At 44.4% G+C, this 18,514-nt stretch overlaps 1 protein-coding gene across 12 annotated transcripts in view; it reads left to right on the top strand.

Moving 5' to 3' along the window:
• Positions 1–15,690, top strand: part of TNRC6B (trinucleotide repeat containing adaptor 6B) — a 241,523-nt gene extending 225,833 nt beyond the window's left edge. For all 12 annotated transcript variants that reach the window (XM_057316502.1, XM_057316508.1, XM_057316505.1 and 9 more), the window contains 2 exons: positions 1,821–1,960; positions 2,931–15,690. In XM_057316502.1, the coding sequence (XP_057172485.1) occupies positions 1,821–1,960; positions 2,931–3,318 (528 nt within the window). In that variant the 3' untranslated portion in view covers positions 3,319–15,690. The remainder of the gene's footprint in view (positions 1–1,820; positions 1,961–2,930) is intronic.
• The last annotated feature ends 2,824 nt before the right edge of the window (positions 15,691–18,514 follow it).

Below are 18,514 nucleotides of genomic sequence, written 5' to 3'. Positions count from 1 at the left end.
TTCACTATGAGATTTCTTAGACCCTTTAATATGCTAACATGTGTTACGATCCTCTGCGGGGAAATACAGCTTCTCTTAAATTAACTTGCCCAGTGAATCTGTTTATGGGGAGTGTACCCAGCGCTTGTATTTCAGGGTACATGTTGAGAAAGGTCGTTTCATAAATACAGTTAACATGAGGAAGAGTCTGGGTTGGCTCTTAATCTCCATATCAACTCAGCTAAAAGCCCCAGATGTTTTTTTTTTAGCTAATAATTGACTGAAATATGAAGATTTTATATGACTGTACTCAAAACTGTATGTGCCTCCTTAGAATTTTTTTTTTAAAGATTTATTTATTTGAAAGCAAACATGAGTGTGGGGGGGGAGTCCAGAGGGAGAGGGAGAAGCAGATTCCCTGCTGAGAGCCCAACACAGGGCTCGATCTCAGGACCCTGAGATCATGATCTGAGCTGAAGGCGGGTGCTTAACCAACTAACCCACAGAATATGACAACATTCTGAAAGTTGTCGTTCAGTGTGGTCGGTATATGGTTAGGATGAGAGAGACAATAATGGATACGCTGTTTTGAAAGGAACCCGGGGAAGCTAACCAGCTGTTCACTTCTGTTTTATCCTGTGCAAAATAGTGAGTACATGTGTATATATATGTAAAATGAATCAAGGGGTTGGCTGTGTTTGTATTAAAAAGAATTGTTTAATTTTAAAGCTCAAAACTACCTAATAGACTAAATCATAGCTTAGAAGAAGATTTTAGGGCAAATCTTTGGAACTTGGATAAATTTACTTTCATCACCCAAAATCTGTTTTAGAGGGCATCTACACTGAAAGGTCACTTGTGGCGTACTCTAGGCCATGCTCATACAGTTGCTTATCATTTTCTGTAAAGAAATTTGGTGAGCTTGCTGGTTTCCATCCTATAGGGTTTCCATGGTGAAACCACACGATGTTTCCACTGCTGCCAACAGTAACACAATTTCTGAAGGCTGTTTCGATAGTAATCTGTTTCCCTTCCAAAGAAATGAACCGAATGTTGGACTCAGCAGCCTATCTCAACCTAGTTAAGATCTTGATACGAATAAATTGATCAGAGTGAATAAGTACGTTTGTTCATCCAAGTCCTGGGCGAGAGAAACTGTCTCGAATCACTGGACATCAGAGTCTGGCTAACGCGAAGCCGAGGGCAGCACAGTCCACAGAGAAGTAGGCAGCAAGCCTCACCCTGAGGTGGCCAACATGGGAGTCCAAGGACCCCCGCGTGGTCTGCGGGCTAGGTCAGCCAGCAACGTCCTAAACCGTCAGATGTGGTTGGCAGTGCTTTCCTTGTGTGTATCTTCCTCCTTAGCTCTCTGTGAGATTAGTAACTGGGGGAGTGGGGAGCACTGCAGTAGTAGTGATGCCAAGAACTTGGACTTGGCTTGTTGTCTTAAGTTCTTACTCAGGTGCCATCTTATTTCTGCTTCCTGAAGTCTCTAGCACATCAACACACATTGACTTGTTTACCTCTTAAGGAAAAGAGACTGCAGGTTGAATCGTACGATTTGTTCTGAGCTGTGTTTTTAGAAACTTTTTTATTTCCAATATGGGCACATTAGATCTCAGCCCAGTGCCTTGAATATCTTAATTTGCCTTTAAGACTTCTATTCAGTGCACTCATTCCTGCTTTGAGTTCTTCCTTCCTTTCTCCAAGACGAATTTAGTGCTGATACCATTACTTACAAACCAGAAGTCCTTCTCCTTCTCATACGTAAGAACAGCCACTGGAGTTCCATTCACACCCCACCTCCAGGTTTTAATCTCATGAATGTCGTCACTCCTCAGATTGATGGGTCAACGTTGAGAACCATCTGCATGCAGCATGGCCCACTGCTGACATTCCATCTGAACCTAACCCAGGGCACCGCCCTGATCCGATACAACACCAAACAGGAGGCGGCCAAGGCCCAAACTGCACTGCACATGTGAGTACCCATCGTACGCTCACTGAGACAAACACGCGTGAAGAAGCACACGTGAGTATTTTGCCGCCTGCTCGATGAAACACACATGCACAAGAGCATGCACAGAAACGGCATCATGGCATAAGCACTTGCTTGCTACTGAGGTGACTGATCTTTTCTACCTACCTAAGCGTGGATTGTCTTGTGTATCGCATAGGCCACTAATCAGAATTCCAAAACTAAAGAATTTGTGAAGTAGTGAAGCAGTGAGTAAATCTTAAGTACCATAAAACAAAGCCAGTATTTATGAGAATGTGAAACATTGCAAGCGCTGTCACTTATTGTAATACAATCTAGCAACTTACCTTGGCTGCTTTGTCAGTGAAGATGAAACGCCGTGGTCTGGGTGGGTAGCACTGGTGTTGTCTAAAGTCAGCGGGACTGGATCACACCAGTTGACCGTGCCCCCTCCCAGCTGCTGTCACACTGGGAGCCAGCAGATGACACGGCAGAAAGCTACAAACAGAGCTAGCAAGCAGTGGTGAGGCTCAGGCAGTGAGCCCGGCCCTAACACAGAGCAGCGACACCTCCAGATGTCTAAAGCTGGGTCACCTTGATGCTTGCGGTGTGACCTTTCACCTCCCATGGGGGAAAAGAGAGGTGACGTTTTTCTCAACACACAATTCCATATACCAAAAGGTTATCGATACATGGTACCCTCTAGTAGTCTTTGGATGTCTTGAGATTTAGTGATACCTTATTGCTTTAAAACGGTGCGTCTCGATCACCTGGTCCGGTTAAAATGCGGGTTTTGATCCTGTAGGTCTGGGGTGGGGCCTATGATTCTGCATTATAAAAAGCTTCCAGGGGATATGGAAGCTGCTAGTCAAAGGAGCACACTTAGACTATCGAGGACTCAAAACCCTCAATCCCTGTGGGTGCTTAAGGATTTCCCTCAAATCCATAGCTCTTTCCCTCCCCTTTTTTCTAGGTGTGTGTTGGGAAACACTACCATCCTGGCTGAGTTTGCCACCGATGATGAAGTTAGCCGCTTTCTGGCACAAGCTCAGCCCCCTACACCTGCAGCAACCCCAAGTGCACCCGCCGCAGGTTGGCAGTCGCTGGAGACCGGCCAGACCCAGTCAGATCCCGTTGGACCTGCTCTGAATCTTTTCGGTGGGTCCACAGGGCTCGGGCAATGGAGCAGCAGTGCTGGTGGCAGCAGTGGGGCCGATCTTGCTGGCGCTTCGTTGTGGGGGCCCCCAAACTATTCTTCTAGCTTGTGGGGAGTCCCAGCTGTGGAAGATCCCCATAGGATGGGCAGCCCTGCTCCCTTACTACCTGGTGACCTTCTGGGAGGAGGGTCGGATTCAATCTGAACTTAGAACTTTCAACTCTGACCTCGTGACCTTTTTTGGAACAGCAGCAGCACTAACTTGACCTTTTCGTTTTTTTTTTCAACTTGCAATAAATACATTTTTAAAAGGAAAAAAGAAAACGGAGAGAGAAAAAAAGGTGGGTCATTGACAGACTGTCTGAGCACATAGTTGCCTCCCTTATAACTTCAGTTTTTTCGTTTGGAATATGAATCCAAAAAGAGAACATATCACTCTTGAAATACTTGAATCATGAACGCCAACCTAGAAAGACAATGTGAAGCAAGTACACATACCATTTAAATTTAAACACAAAAAAATTAAAAAAATTAGTTTCTAGTTTTTCACTTTTTTCATGTTATATGGAAGTTGTTGCTAAGAAACATATATACTGAAAAAAAATAGCTTTTTAACTTTGTTTGCACTGGGTGTGTTTCCGTCCTTAGGTCTACCACGTTTGGGAGGGAGGGGAATTCAAAAGAATTGTTGGGGTGGGGGGGGGAAGACTTGACGGAGCCTCACTTTAAAAACAAAAACACAAAAAACCTAAAAAAAAAAAAAAAAAAAAAAGGAAAAAATTTGTGATTGGCTGGTTGATAAATACCAGTGTGTTCTGGCACATGTAACTGCCCAGGCATGCTCGTTCTGGTATGTGTGTGCACGTGTGTTCATGTGCATTCGCGTGCATCCTTCTCTCTGTCTCTGTGTGTGTGCGCCCGTGTCCTCCCCCCCCCCCCCCCCCCCCCCCGATCTCTCAGAAAGCTGCATTGCTGACAGTCTGCAGGCTGGCTGGCCGGCCATCTGCTTTTTATTTTGTTTTATTTTTTTTAAACGATGAGCACACACAAGCACGGGGAGCCACTGCTTACTAAAGCAACTCCGTTGGGCTGCATTAAGATGAACAGAGTGCTTTTTAATGATTTAAGCAGGGAGCTCCTTTCCAGTTGCAAAGTAGCCTGCGTGAGTTTTCTCTTGCTTTTCTTTTGACCTAGCAGTAGAGCAGAGCACTGCCAAGTCCAAAAAAGTAGGAGAGCAGGAGGTACCTCTTGGAGCAACTGTGTGTTTATTTATTTCTGTTTTTTTTTAAAGTAAGTGGCCACCGGGCACATCTGACTATCTGTTAAGTTTTATGCAGGCCTTTTCTTTCGTCAGTCTGAATGGGAACAGACGATATACGAGAGTTTTTACTTACGCCATGTCTCAAAAGCGGAAAAACCATGTTCCCCCTTTCTTGTGTCATCAGGTATGAGGAATTCATCAGAAAGTCAGGTAATGCCGAATTAAAGACTTCCATTGGTTCTCTTTTTCGTTTTACGAAAACGGAAACAAACAGGTTGTGAGCAGCCTCCTGAAAGCACCTGCAGCTTCTCCCTCTCTGCTCCTCTCGCGCTGAGCGTTACCTGTGCCAGGCCATGGCGTGTTACAGCACCAGGCCATCACTGACAGAAACGTTTACTTAACGAATGTTCTTAAACCAGTGTGTACTTCAAGCGTTTCCTTTTGTTTCTCTGTGTTGTGTATTTCCTGTGTATGTGGTTTTGCTTAGGCAGGTATAACTTAGCAAAGACTTTTAAGTATTGCACCTTTTTTTGGTTTTGACCTCTTTATTTTTTTTTCCTTGTAATGTTGCTTTTTTTATTTCGGTATTTAAAGACTTTTTTTTTTTTAAAGCATCAGTGTAGTAGTACTCTGGGCCGACTAGGGGGCAACTTTTAATCCACAGTTATCACCAACATGTATGTACTTATGTTGGAATCAACATGTATCAAACTGCTTTTTGTGAAGAGTTCTAGCAGACCCGAAGGGGTACCCCTTTATACAAAGCAGATGGCTGGTGGGGCGGGTGGGGTGGGGGGAGGGGAACGTATGCCGGTAACGTGCTAGCACTTGTGTGGACATCCCAGTCTGCATTATACTGTTTAACATAAAGTGCCGACATTCTGTACCAGCAAATACCTGCCCATTCCAACCCTTGGTGGGAGCAGACCTCTACTGTCCTCCGTAACTTGCTGCTAGTGAGGACAAGGGAGTTTTTCTTTCTTTAGCGTCTTCAGTGAAGGATACAACAATGCCTAATGTATTTGACTTTTAGCTTGTGTCTGTGTGTGGGTGGGTGGGTGTGTATAGGAAAAGGCAAAAACGAATTATTTGCATTTAAGTGGTTTTATGAGACAAAGAATGGGAATTCTGTAGTCCTCTGGCTTACCCTGTTGATTATAAACCTAGCCTCAAAAGAGATTGACATGCATAATTCAAGTGAGCGATCGCTCATATGAGTCTTTATGCACCCTTTGTGGGTAGGTGGTCAAACTTGAGTCTCCAGCGTTGGTTCGGTCCCATTGGATGCCTTGTAGAAAACTAACCGTGCCCTCTTCCTGCTCTCCGGTTTTCATCACCACCACCATGCCCCTTCCATCTCTGCCCGTGTACAAAATGTCTCCTCCCAGCCCCCTCTGCCTGCTCTCTGTGTGTGGAGCAAACCCCTGTGGTGTGTGGTGACGTCCAGGTGGAGAGCAGCTGTGTTCAGCCATCTACAGAAGGCGCAATCTTGGTGGCCCTGGGCCAGGAGCATGTCCCGAGGCTCCCATGAGCCCGTGGCGACCCTGTCCACTGCCATGGTTCCCTGCCGTGTCCTGCCCCCCCTCCCCCCCCCCCCCGCCTGCTGGTTCCTTGGCCTGCACTATGGGTTAGTTGAGTTCCTTACGATACTACGGTGAAAGCCGGGTGCTAGAGCCCCTCTTGTTTACAAGACATAATGAGGGATTTGAAATATGTAAAAATAAACATGAGAAGCTCAAATGTTCTTCCATCTTAAGCTTAAAGGGAAAAAATTAAAAACTTAAAAAAAAGACCAAAAAGTGCGTATATATATACATATAAATATATATTTTAGATGAAGACTAACTCTGGGAGCATTTAACAGTGTTTTTTGTTTTTGTTTTTAACATTTATTTTCCTGCTTTAAAATTTGCAAGCATTCTCAGGAATTCTAGGGTAGGAAGCCAGTTTTTTGAAGATGGTTTATTTAACCGTATCTTATCCTAGATAGACGGCTGTTTCTTTCCTGTTAATAAACTTTTACAAGTTCCTGAAACTTCAAAAAGTTTAAACAATTTTTACTTAAAAAATGTAAAAAGAAAAGTCTCCAAACATTATTGTCGTACTGGGGATCACACATTTTAAAACACATAGAAATAAATATTTTTTAAAAATTATCAATTTAGCAGCAACAGGTCAATTCGTTATCTTAAAAAATACGGGAGAAGGATTAGCTTTCTAAGAGCTTTATCACAGATTTATTTGAAATTGTGTGTCATTTAGTGGGAGTGTTTGTTTGTATAAATGGGAATGCCATCAGTTTGTTCCTTTCCATTAAGAGTGAACTGACATCTCCCCTAATGATTTTTATTTTTTTTTTAAGGGAACCCTTCTCCCTGTCCCTCAAACCCCAGCAACAAAAGAAAGAAAGATAGAACAACTTAGAAAAAAAGAAGTAAACTCTTAATCTGTAAAATAGTACGGTTGGATTGCTGAGAATCTATGTAAAGAGCTAGGAAATATAGGTTAATAATTTTTGGAACAAATTTTAAATATAGGCATTACTAGAGGAAAATATCTATGGACTGTTCTATTAATGAAGAATGTGTCTGTCTTACCTCCCTGCTTGTTATGGGAGGAGGAGAAACTAAGAAGAATCTAATAAGGAACAAGTGATTTTACTTTTTAAGCTCCCAGCTACTGTTGTGCTCATTTTAATTGCTCTTTTGAAGATCTGCTGCTTAATTATCCCCATCCCTCAGCTGGAGATGTGGAGTATTTCCTTTCAGTTTTTCGTGATGTCGAATTCTCCTTTTGTATTCCCTCCTGGGGCCAGGGGTCAGAATTCCCAAGCATGACCACAGCTTCTTTTAAACATCTAAGCTTCCCAGTGGGAAAGAAACTCCAGCTCGACAGGTACCCGGGAGTGGGTGGGGTTGCTGCCTGCAATTTCTCTAAAACCGCTTTAGTGCCTTCGTACATACACCCAGACATCCTAAGCAGGGGGAGCTCGTGTGTATGTGCATGTGGTCCAGTCACTCCACAGACATTAAGTACGCTTGGCCATTAAGGAAATTGGAGTGGTTCTGGACAGGCCCCAAAGGCAGTGGGCTAAATTTAAAATAAATAAACAGAAATCAAGGAAGTTAAATATGCTTTCATGTCTCGGTAATGTGGAATGCCAGGGTCCTGCCTTGTGTTATTGCGCTCATTACTGTGCACTGACTTCTCCAGGTGTGTCATTGTGACAACTACATACAGTGATTTGGAAAGTCTGTTTGTGTTGGGCCAGTAGAAAGGGGTTCCTATTTTTCTGCTCTTATCCTTCTTTGTCTCCTCTTCCCCCCCTCAACCTCCTCCCCCCACCCCGTTTTTTTTTTTTTTCTTCGTCAACTTGCTGGAAGCTTTGCTTTATTGGTTGGCAGTGACCTAAGAACAGGATATAGTGAGGATATAATGGAAGAGAAAAACTCTTTTCTTTCCATGGTATTCTTCGGCAAGAGCCATGTCTGCTGAGAGGATAGGTGGCTTCCATAACACTTAGAAAGTTCGGTGGGAGCGGCTTCTCTTCCACCACATTCTGGCATTTGTACAGAGGTTTGCTGGTCACCTCTCATTATGTAGATTTATTTTGTAAACATTTTGATCATGTAAATTTGAGCGTTCCAATTTTTACTAGTTTCCTTTATTTTTTTAAACACTCGATTACTAGTGGCTGGAGGTGCCCATCTTTCAAACATCACAAACTTGGTTTCGGTCTACCACATGAGTAGCCAAAAGGAAAAAGCGCTCGTGGGGAAGAGACGTCTTCCATCAGACTGGAGACCTCTACTGGCAATTGAAATCCAGTGCCATGACCTAATTTTAGGTGTTTAAAAAAAAAACCAAAAAAACAACAAAAAAACACAAAAAACAAAAAAACAAAAAAAAAAACAAAGTTCAGATCTCCGAGACACTGTGAAGAAATGGATGGCCCATATGGCATCTCTGATCCCTCCGTACCTAGCCTTGATCTCTTCCATTTACGACATGCACAGAAGTTAACTTGGTAGTGCTGCATGTTAAGGTTCCAAACCAAATTCTTTCACCAGTGTCCCCCAGTAAATCAACATTATCCATTGATTGCCATTCGATCAGTTTTATTTATAGCAGCTTAATTTTCTAGTCATATGGCTCCTGTTCTAAGAACTTTCCCACCTCTTCTGATATGAATGTAGCATAAATTAGCAGTTGGTTCTTCCAAGTTCCTGTGGGTTGAATGCGGTATCTGAGATATGCAAGAGGAAAAGAGATTCCTACCTAAGAATTTGGAAGAGCTTTTATTAATATATCTAGCAGAAACATTTCACGGGCTATTGACTTTTTGCAAATATTCACTTGAATTTTTGCCATGGGGGGGGCAGTTTTTGTAGGGTTAACAGCCAGATTCCATATCGACCTCAGATGCTGTGTACTTTTTAATTTTATTTTTTTATATTTTGCCATCTTGACTCTTCTCTTAAACAAAATGAAGATGTCTCTGTGCTGAGCAAAACGCTTAAGCCAAGCCTGTTTTCCTCTGCAGTGTAAACAAGATGTTTTCAGCAGACTTGGCTGTAATGGCCATCTCTAAGATTAGGGAACAATTGAGTCTTTATGTAGAAAAGGTCCCCTTCTATCCCATCCTCAGAGTTCAAATTCAACATATAACACTTAGTAGGTTATTGTTTGGATTTGGGGTTTTTTCTTCTGTTTTAGCTATCTGTAAGGTCTTTTACTAGGAGTAGAGATGCATTTTTAGCTGGTTAAAAAAAAAAATCAGACTTTTTCTTCTCCAGTGTTTTTGCCAAGTTTTGTCACACTTCATGCCTATGCATTAACTATGCTTCTTAGTGTTACTGCAAAAAGAAATCTTATTCTTGAATTGTTTTCCTTCCTGTGAGTGTCCAGCTGAGGCTGCATGTGATGGTGCAGATGAAAATATTCCAGCCCATGTGTCTGCAGTGAATTATCAATCTGTAGACCTCAGAACCCATTCAGAAAACAGGATGCCCTTACCCTCTGCTGCACGCTGTACCACACTCTCTTAGCTTTCTTACCTGCAAGTATAGGGTGTCCACATGGTCCAGAAACAGGCATATATACATAATGTTGTCAAGAACATCATCAATCTATTTTAAAAAAAAAACCCACATAGAAAGTTCTCTGTATTTCCAGAGTTAGTGCGTACCCTGTAGTAAGCTCTGTAGGTTTACGGCCGGTGCCTGAAGTGTGTGTATTTTCAGAGATGGCCCCACTTACTAACGATGGTGTTCTTTTCTTGACCTTGCATTTGACAGAGGAGGTACTGGCATCACATTCTTTAGATTTAAAATAATTATCAACTTCAAGAACCTATGAACATAGTAATAACAATAAAAATAGAACAGTGACCCTCCCTGCCCTGCCCACAACGCCTCCCCATGCTGCCTGCTCCGCCAAAAGAAAAGAGGCCGTGAACGTTTACAGGATGGCGGAGGGAACACCGGTCAGGAAACAGAACTACTGCCCACCGGCCGGGCGCTCCTGCTATCCTTCGGTGTGTGGTCACTTGAACTAGATCTGAAGGAAATACCAAGTATTCTAACATGTGAGTGGTTTTTAAACTGTCAATCTCTTGTGGTATCCTCCTACCACCACCACTTAAAAAAAAAACAAAAATGACAGAAGCTGCCAGTGTTTGCCGCACAGAATTTAAATAGTTCTTGTCAGTTAGTCACAACCTGAATTTGTTTTTAATGAGAAACTCTGCACACCAGAAATATTGGTACCACCCTGACCGAGGGGTCTCTGCCAGACTCCCATCGTGGGGTCTTCATCGTGACAGACGCTTGTTTGGTCCATGAGAGAGGAAAGTCAGATGAAGGCAAGAAGTGTTCTGTTTTAAATAAAGAATTAATCGCTTCTCGGCCTTTTGGCTAAGATCAAGTGAAGAATTAGGGTTTCCCTAAAGCACTTTGCGCCTCGGTTCAGTTTTCACACTGTCAGTCCTCACTTCCCAGTCCGCTGGCCCATCTCGAGCCAAGGTGAATATGTTGAGACTGTCTTTACAAAAAGAGAAATTCCTTTTTGCTGCTAATGGGAACAGCAAAAGAAAAATTGTGATGGTAGTTTACAATATCGTAGCAGAGATGTGAAACGAAGTGCTTTTCTTTCCCTTCTCCCCTGCTTTCTGGGACCTCGCACCGACTCTGGCCCGCCTTCTCCCTGGGCTCCTGACAGGTGTGCACGGTTCTCCGAGGGCTGGGTCGTAGGAGGTCACTGGAGGTGAGCTGGAGCAGCCTTACTGCGGGACTAGCCTTAGAGCGGAGCTTCATGGAAAGCAAGAGTCTATCCTAAATGTGTTCGCCAAAAATGAACCGGGGGGGGGGGGGGTCTTTTTACAAAACAAAGCAAAAACCTTTGGAATCCTTGAAGAAGTTAGGTACCTTTTAAAGGTAGTATAGTTTTTCACCAAGTGATGCATTCAGTATGACACTTCTTGCCAGAAATTTCAGGATAGGTTGGAATAAATGTGTTTAAAACACCCCCCACCCCCCTTTTAATTTTGTCCAAGGAATTAATTACTGAAGTGTAGTATTTCTGAATGTGCCTTTGTGAGTACAGAGACCGTCTGTTGAGGAAGTAGCTATCCGTGGGATAAGACAGAAGGGCCGTCAGCGTAGTCTTTAGGGAAGTCAGCGATTCTCCTGGCGGTCCCCAGGGGCGGCTCTGGAGGTGTCATTAGCATCGATATTGCACAGTGTAGAGTTGTGTGGAAGAGATTCTGGGGCTCGGGAGGGAGAACGAGGTGATGGCGCACAACGACAGAGACCCAGGTTCGTCCAAGAGCGCAGGTTGAATTTAGCTATCTGCAGTACCTAGTTTCCTTCGTGTGTGTGTGTGCGCGCGTGGCTGTGGCTGTGGCTGTTTTAGTTTTTGTTTTTCTGTGAGCACTGGAGAACTGAAATATGGTGATGTTTGTGACACATTCATGCATGTCAAGAAGGCGTTTTCTAGCTTCTGCCGTGTGCGGGGCGGGCGGCGCATTTCCACCGTCTGAGTCTGTGTCCTGAGAAGGCAGTTACTTTCCTCACATCATGTTGCTGTTTATGCGAACAGGGTATTACACGCAAGGAAAAAGCTTTTGAAAGATTAAGATGGAAGTGTTTGAGAAAGAAAAGAGAAAAATCTGAAATCGTATTTTATTTCTTCGGAACTATTATAGTTAAGCATAGAAATCTGCAGTGTCTCTTCATTTGTTTTTGTGCTTGTTTTAAACGATTCCACCTCTTCTCCCCTTGCCCTATCTTCTAAAGAAACCGCAAGTGAATGCTAAGGGCCATTTCCATAATTCCTCAGAACTCCCCAAAGAGGAAAACCATCCCTCCCGCAAGATTCCTTCAGCTTCATTCAGGAGACAAAGGGAGGAGAGACGCGGCTTTCTGTGCTTCTCTCTCATTCCTCTCTAATGGCCTTGAAATGTATTATTATGCAAATGTGAATTTTGATACTGAATTTAAGAAGAGGTTGTTGGGTTTTTTTCTTTTTTCAAAAAAAAAAAAGGTCCCATATGTGGTCATCATTGCTTCTTTATTTTGTAACGTGAATTGTAACTATGCATTCTGCAAAAAGGGGGGGGGGAGGGCAGAAAGGGGAAGGAAGTAGCTTTGCATCCTTGTTCTATGGTTTCTGTGTCCATGGTATCCCCACGTCCTGGCGGGGAAAGGGGAGTGAGAGCGAGAAGCAGTCAAGTCGGCCCGTGAGGTAGAAAGAGACCTGGAGTCCTCCCCGCAGTCCCGGGGGGCCTGCAGTTCCTGTCAGCTGGTGTGGTACAGGATTCTCGGCCCTAGCCGCGCAGTGTTAGCCCAGGGCGACAGGGGGCCCCAAAGGCCCTAGTGTTCTCTGGGAAAAAGTACTCACCCTTTCCTGAATTCAGAACCCTTTCAAGCTCAGGAAACCATGCCTCATTCGTGCTGACCTTCAAGTTACTCTTTCTGTCGATTTCCAGAACTCCTCCTCCTCCTCCTCCTCGTTCAGTTAATTTTTCTTTTTTCTTCCTTAATCCTTTTTAAGTGAACTTATTTATAAGGAAACTGTCCTGCTCTGCGGGGAAGAGGACTGTTGCTTGGCAGGCAAAAAGAATTCTCTTCCTCATCCACTACCCCTCAGCCAAATGTAATCTCTGCTTCCTTGCATTTATTCCGCTAGAGAGCTAGTGAGCAGTGAGGTGCTGGCCACAGGAACGCCTACAGCCTCCTCCTTGTCCGAATGGAATTCCCTTGTTGATTTTGCCTGTGGTGAATCCTGCACCGGCGTTGCTCTGGTCTAGGCATTACTTGCAACCTCCAGTATCATAAGACAGAGATTGTTCTGCCCATATTCAGTGTTTCCATGCAAGCAGTTTTTGTTGTTGATGTTCACAGTACTGTAATGAGTTAACAGACTTGATCACAGTCTCCTCGTGCCCGTGCAGGGCTGTACAGGCACGATCTTATCAGGGTTCCAATCTGTTAGATTGCCTTTAGACAAAAAACAAAACAAAAAAATAAAATCCTGACGTTTCAACTGTCTAAGACAAAACGATACCTCGAGGAACATTTCCCCTGCAGTGTAGACCCTTAACTCCCCTCTCCTTTTCTGACATCAGTGGGTTATCCTTTTAAAAATATGAATGTGTAAATAGTGGGATAACTTTTACAATTTTTTTCTTTGCTGTGAAAGTAGCCCTAAAATATGATATTTTGCCATTTTTTTTAAAGCCATCTGAAGTTTCAGATCTTTCATGCTTAAGAAGAGAAAGCAGAACAGGTCAGGGGAGTGGGTGTGCATTTGTGGGGTGGTGGTCGTCTCTCCATTGCCTCCCACACACAGTGACTGCCAGCCCGTGTCTAAACCCTGTTTCAAAGAGATGCCATCTGTTCTGGATCTAGTTCCAGGGTGGGGAGTGTCTGACTTTCTCTCTTCCAGAAGATCCATCCCCTCCAGGCACTCCAGGATGTTTTTTAACCTGAGACCTTGAGCTCTCAACCTTCTTGCTTCACACACAGGCTCACTTTTTAACTGAGTAGCACTCTGTAGTTCATAGAGGGACTTAGTCCCTGGCATTTCAGTATGACGCTGTAGAATTCATAGATTTGTCACTTTGCAATGCTCCAGAAAGGTATTGATTTCTTGCTTAGAAGGAAATTCATCTGAGATGTGCAAACAGCCTTCCTGAAAGCTGTGGGCACCTCAGGAATTCCTCTGAATGCCTCTCTACGTGAGGCTTGAAGCTGACATTAGGTAGAGGGAAATAACGTTTAACAAATGCTGCTTGTAGGGAATCCGTCAGCTACTGCTTTTCTAGATTTGGCCACCCACAAGGCAGGGTCACAATGACCGTTTTGAATAGCTTCTTCACAAACACCTCTTCCCCCAGCACCCCATCTTAAAGATAAACCCTGTATCTGTCTAGAGGCCCTTTTTAGTTTGAGCTCACCGATCTTGTACAGTGACGACTTCCTTCGAGCGGAAGAAGCTTGAGAATAAATGCACACCTATTCACCACCCACTTTCTGATTTGGGGCGCTGTCCACCTTTGGATTTTATCTCCGTTGTTTGTTTGGAGGCCGCTTTTCTGTTGGTCTCCTTCCTCTGGTCCCTCGTAAGTTCTTACTGCCCTTATATCCATCCAATGATGCTCCCAAAGGGCTTTGCTGATCTCTGCACTTCTTCCCTGGGACCCTCTCCCACCACCACCCTTTGCACACACCAGTGACCAAAGTGTGTCCAGTGATCTCACAGAAGTCATCAAAAATGGTGCCTGCACCACGAATGTGCTCACAGAGACACGTGCACAAGATTCTGCACCCTTGGCCTTAACCTCTGTATGACTTAAGGTGCAGGAACATTTTTAACAGGTTATTTAAAAAAAAAAAAATCCTCTGGGAGGGGAAAAAAAAAAAAGCAGACAAAACAGCTCAATTGTGCCCACTCCTAACTCTACTATTTGCCTACAACTTAATTCTGTGCCCACCCCAACCATCCCTGTTTTGAGTAACCAAAAAGAGACAACAAAAGCAACCTGAGGAGAGGTTTCTGGACTATTTTATCTTTTCTCCATTTAGCTGGAGATACAAATGCTGCTTTGGGTTCCATAATCCTAGGGGCTATGTTTACATAGTAAAATATATCCTACCAAATCAGGAAACAAGCATGGGAATCTCTGCAGTGAGAGAGAGCTAATTAGGTCGCCGATGGTGAACAAGAGAAGTGAGGGGATCCGGGGGTGGGGGACACGGGAGGGAAGATGGAGAAGTGCTCCCCTCCTCCCTTCTCCCTTCACTTCTCTCCTTGCCCCTTTTCAACAGAAGGCACAGAGAAGGGCATCAGAAAGAGGCTGGAGTTTTAAAAGGCAGCTTTCCAACTTTGCACACAAACAGGTTAACAGGAAGGTACAGCAAAAATCCTCTCATCTGAAACACTCAGCAGAAACAGAACCTATCAGCCTGACTACACAGCTGCACATAGTGACGCTCTCTGCAAGTTACCTAGAAGTGTTTTGTTTTTCTTATACTTGAAATAGCTTTTACAATGTTACTTTGGCGGCTTTCTTTTCTCTCTTGTGGCGGGCAACAGAGGAAGCGGATGATGAGATTCAAGGAAGTGTGAGGGGAGAAAAGGGAGGATATGGCATTGTCTTTTTTGTGTGTGTTTCCTTAAACATATAGAGGTTTAATCAAACTCCCATGTGTTGAAATTGCTCCTCATATTACTGGTTTTACATGGACACAGAAACTAGGCACTTTAGAGGTGCACTTGCATGGCAGGCTGGGCCCCCCTTTTCTCTATTTTATTTTACTTTTTTAGTATAGTGGTACTTAAAATCACTGGTTCACTTAAAGAAAAACAAACAATAAAATGTTAAACTCTACTAATGTACAAATAAGCTGAAAAGTTGCATTTTATGTGTATTTTTCGCCATAGCAGGTACTGTATTTCTCATGCTGGATTTAAAAAAAAAAAAAAAACTCAAAACCAACAAAAAAAAAACTAAAGGGTGGTGTTTATTGGATTGTGACAGGTTGCATACTGAGGAACTAAGTCGCCGTCATTTCATTAAAACTGAGAGATGATGTAATGCATATATAAGAGTTTTCTGAAGGGTTTTTTTGGGCTTTTAAACAGCTTATTTTTGTTTTGTTTAGTTTTTTATTTTATTTTATTTTGGAAAGATATGATTGTATTATGTGCAACTCAGTTGCTTACATTATAACTACAAAATATTTTTGGGTTCCTGGAAAAAAAAAAACAAAAAAGAAAAAAGACTAATAAATGTGTTTGGCTGCTAAGCATTGATTGTGGTTTCCTGTTTTATTCTGCCGATTTAATTTGCTTGTTCGTTGAAGGTTTATATTTTGTTTCTTCTCCCTCCCTGCTCCACACACGGAAGCACCCCGAATTCAGCATCTGAACTGGGCCTCCGTTATGTCTGTCTCGCCCCGTGTGGTTTTGTCTGTTGGGGTGGTCAGCTGGGCCGGTTGGTGGCGGGCCCGTGCTCCTCGCTGCCTGCCCCCAGTGCGGGGTCCACAGTCTCGAAAAGAAACTGATGGTCTCCTTCTGCCTCTTGTGGTCTTTAATCCCTACCTGCCTTTGGAGTGAGAACCACTAGAGCGGAGAGAAGTGCCTGGCGGAGGCTGTGCCGCACCCGGGCCGAGAACCCGCCAGCCCGCTGTTCCCGAAACCCCGGCGCGCTGTGCCCCACCCTGCTCTGAGCGCCGCCCCCAGCCCAGCAGCCTCTTCTACGTGCTTAGCTGCTAAAACAGAGACTTGTTAGACACGTGGCCACGAAGCGCCTCTAGAATGGCAGAGGGGAGGAACGGAAGGAAACGAACATTTTCTAATTCCCAGGTACTGTTGTCTGACTTAATTCTCAGAATGCTGTGCCAAACAGATGGCAGCGAACCCATTTCATGAGGAAGCCGGCCCAGAAGAACGTAATTAGCTAATAATAGGGAACACTGATTGATTGCTTACCATAGACTGGGCGCTGCTCTAAGCGAGCCACATATATTCACTCATTTAATTGAAACTCGGCTCAATCACCGGTGAAACCGTAAAAGGAATCCAGATAGGATCCAAAAGGTACCGGTGCCAAAACGCCCTCTGCTGTAAAGCACCTGAGTTTCTGAGAAAACGTTCTGAAGCGAGTCTGTTGTAGAAAGTGAGAAGCCGTACACCCTCCAATTCTTGGGTCATAAAATGCGTCCACGCCGGGAAGTGTGAGAAGAGGTGAATGAAATGCTTGAGAACACCTTGAGGGTCCGCTTGTTCCAAGCAAGTGCTATTTCTGAGGAATAGAGATCGTTGCAGAAACTCTGAAGACCCGTATCACCAAAGCTTTATTTTAAATTTGGGGTATTTTAGAAATGCATCGATGGCCGGTGGGGGGGTGTAGAATGAAAGGTAGTGGTTAAGACTTTAGCATCTGACTCAGCCTTCCTCACGCCTACGGGCCCTGCCATCACCTTAGGTGACTCCCAAGTGTCCACATAGAAAATCCCCCCTAACAGCCAGGCTTCTTTGTTCCTTCCTCCAGGCCACCCCAGCCACACACTCTCATAGTCACCCCAAATCGCTCCCCTGCAGAATCACTAATTTTAGCATCCTTGACCGTACCCTCATGTCCTCCCTACTGGTCCCCACTCCTCTGTGTTTTAAAACTCATTAGCCACTCCAGGACATTGACCTATTTACTTTCTTCCAACCCATCGGCCCTCCCTTCCTTCCTAATGCAAGTTAGGTTTTATAGCCCATAATTTCAATAACATGGTTGCTAACACCTCTAAATTCCCTTGCCACCCCTGTTTTGACAACCGCGTGACAAAATCCCCACTTTGGAAACCCTACTCTCTATTTTCTGCCAGTATCCAAGAGCAGCATTGCTCAGAAAATAAGTCACGATGGGGCAAATGAGGACTCCTGTCCATCTGTAACCAGCCAGCAATGAGACCTAGACGCCATTCAGTGAGCATCCTAATGCACGGAGAAAGAAAATGAAAGGTGTCGGAAAATCCCCTCAATTACTACTTCTAAAGTATAATCAGAGAGAGGTGCTTCCCCCTTCAAGTGCTGCTTCCTCCCGTGTGTGGGACCCTTTCCCTTCCAGCCTCCTTGGGTACGTTTAACTTTCCATCATCCATTCTCTCTTCACGTGTTCGGCTTGGAGCCCTGGCCAGTCGGTGTACTCAGTCCATGCCATTGTAGACACGCTCCTGTGGGCCCCTGTTCCGACCCCTGCCCCACTGGCTGCTGTCCCATGTTTCTTCTCAAGAAGCTCTCTCTCCTCCCCCTCCTGGGTCTCTGCCTCTATCGTTCCCTAAGGTCACTAACAACCTCCCTAGTCCAGTGGACATGGCCATGTACCTCTTGATACCACAGCCCTTGGATTTCTTTCTGTGCTCTAACATGTTCCTTTACCTCCTCCATCTCTCTCAGCCTCTCTTGCCTTGGCCAGGAAATGTTGGATTTCATCAGTGCTCAGCCCCAGACCCCGCCTTGTTCTCTGTGCCATAATCCTAGGTGGTGTCCTTCTCACTGGCCACCTTTCTTAGTCCCCTTCTTCCTCTGACTGACCTCTAAATTTTACATTTTGGAGTGCCTCTGGGCTCAGGCCCAGTCCTGAACTTTGCTTTCTAGTCATGTTGCTCCTCCTACATGAGATCAACCAGCCCTGTGCTTTAAAATACAACACATGTCCCCATCCGGCCCAAATTAGATCTCTAACCCTGGCCTTTCTCATGTCCTGTCTTTCCAGCTGACTCATTGCCTGTCTACTTCCAAGTCTAATGGACAAATCCCTCCACCTTCCTCATCAGATCTGCTTCCCTGGTCTTAACCATCTCAGTAAATGGCACCACCGTTCACCTAATGGTTCAAAAGCACCGATTCTTCACACCACTGATTCCGCCGTCAGGAAGCCCTCCAGTAGTAGGTGAAACATACTTCCCCACGTGGTCCACATCTTCCCACAGGCAACTTGGGTCCAGCCACCACTGCAGGAGCCCCTCCCCATCTGCCATCCTCCCCTCATGCCCACCCCAGACTTTTCTGTTGGTTCATGTCACTACCCTCCAGGGCTTTCTCCTTAAAATTAAAATCCAAACTCTATACCATGGTCCAC

The sequence above is a fragment of the Ursus arctos genome, unplaced genomic scaffold (assembly GCF_023065955.2).
Source record: "Ursus arctos isolate Adak ecotype North America unplaced genomic scaffold, UrsArc2.0 scaffold_21, whole genome shotgun sequence".
Lineage (NCBI taxonomy): Eukaryota > Metazoa > Chordata > Mammalia > Carnivora > Ursidae > Ursus > Ursus arctos.
The sequence above is the reverse complement of the archived record's forward strand: the minus strand, read 5'-3'. Positions and strand labels throughout refer to the sequence as shown.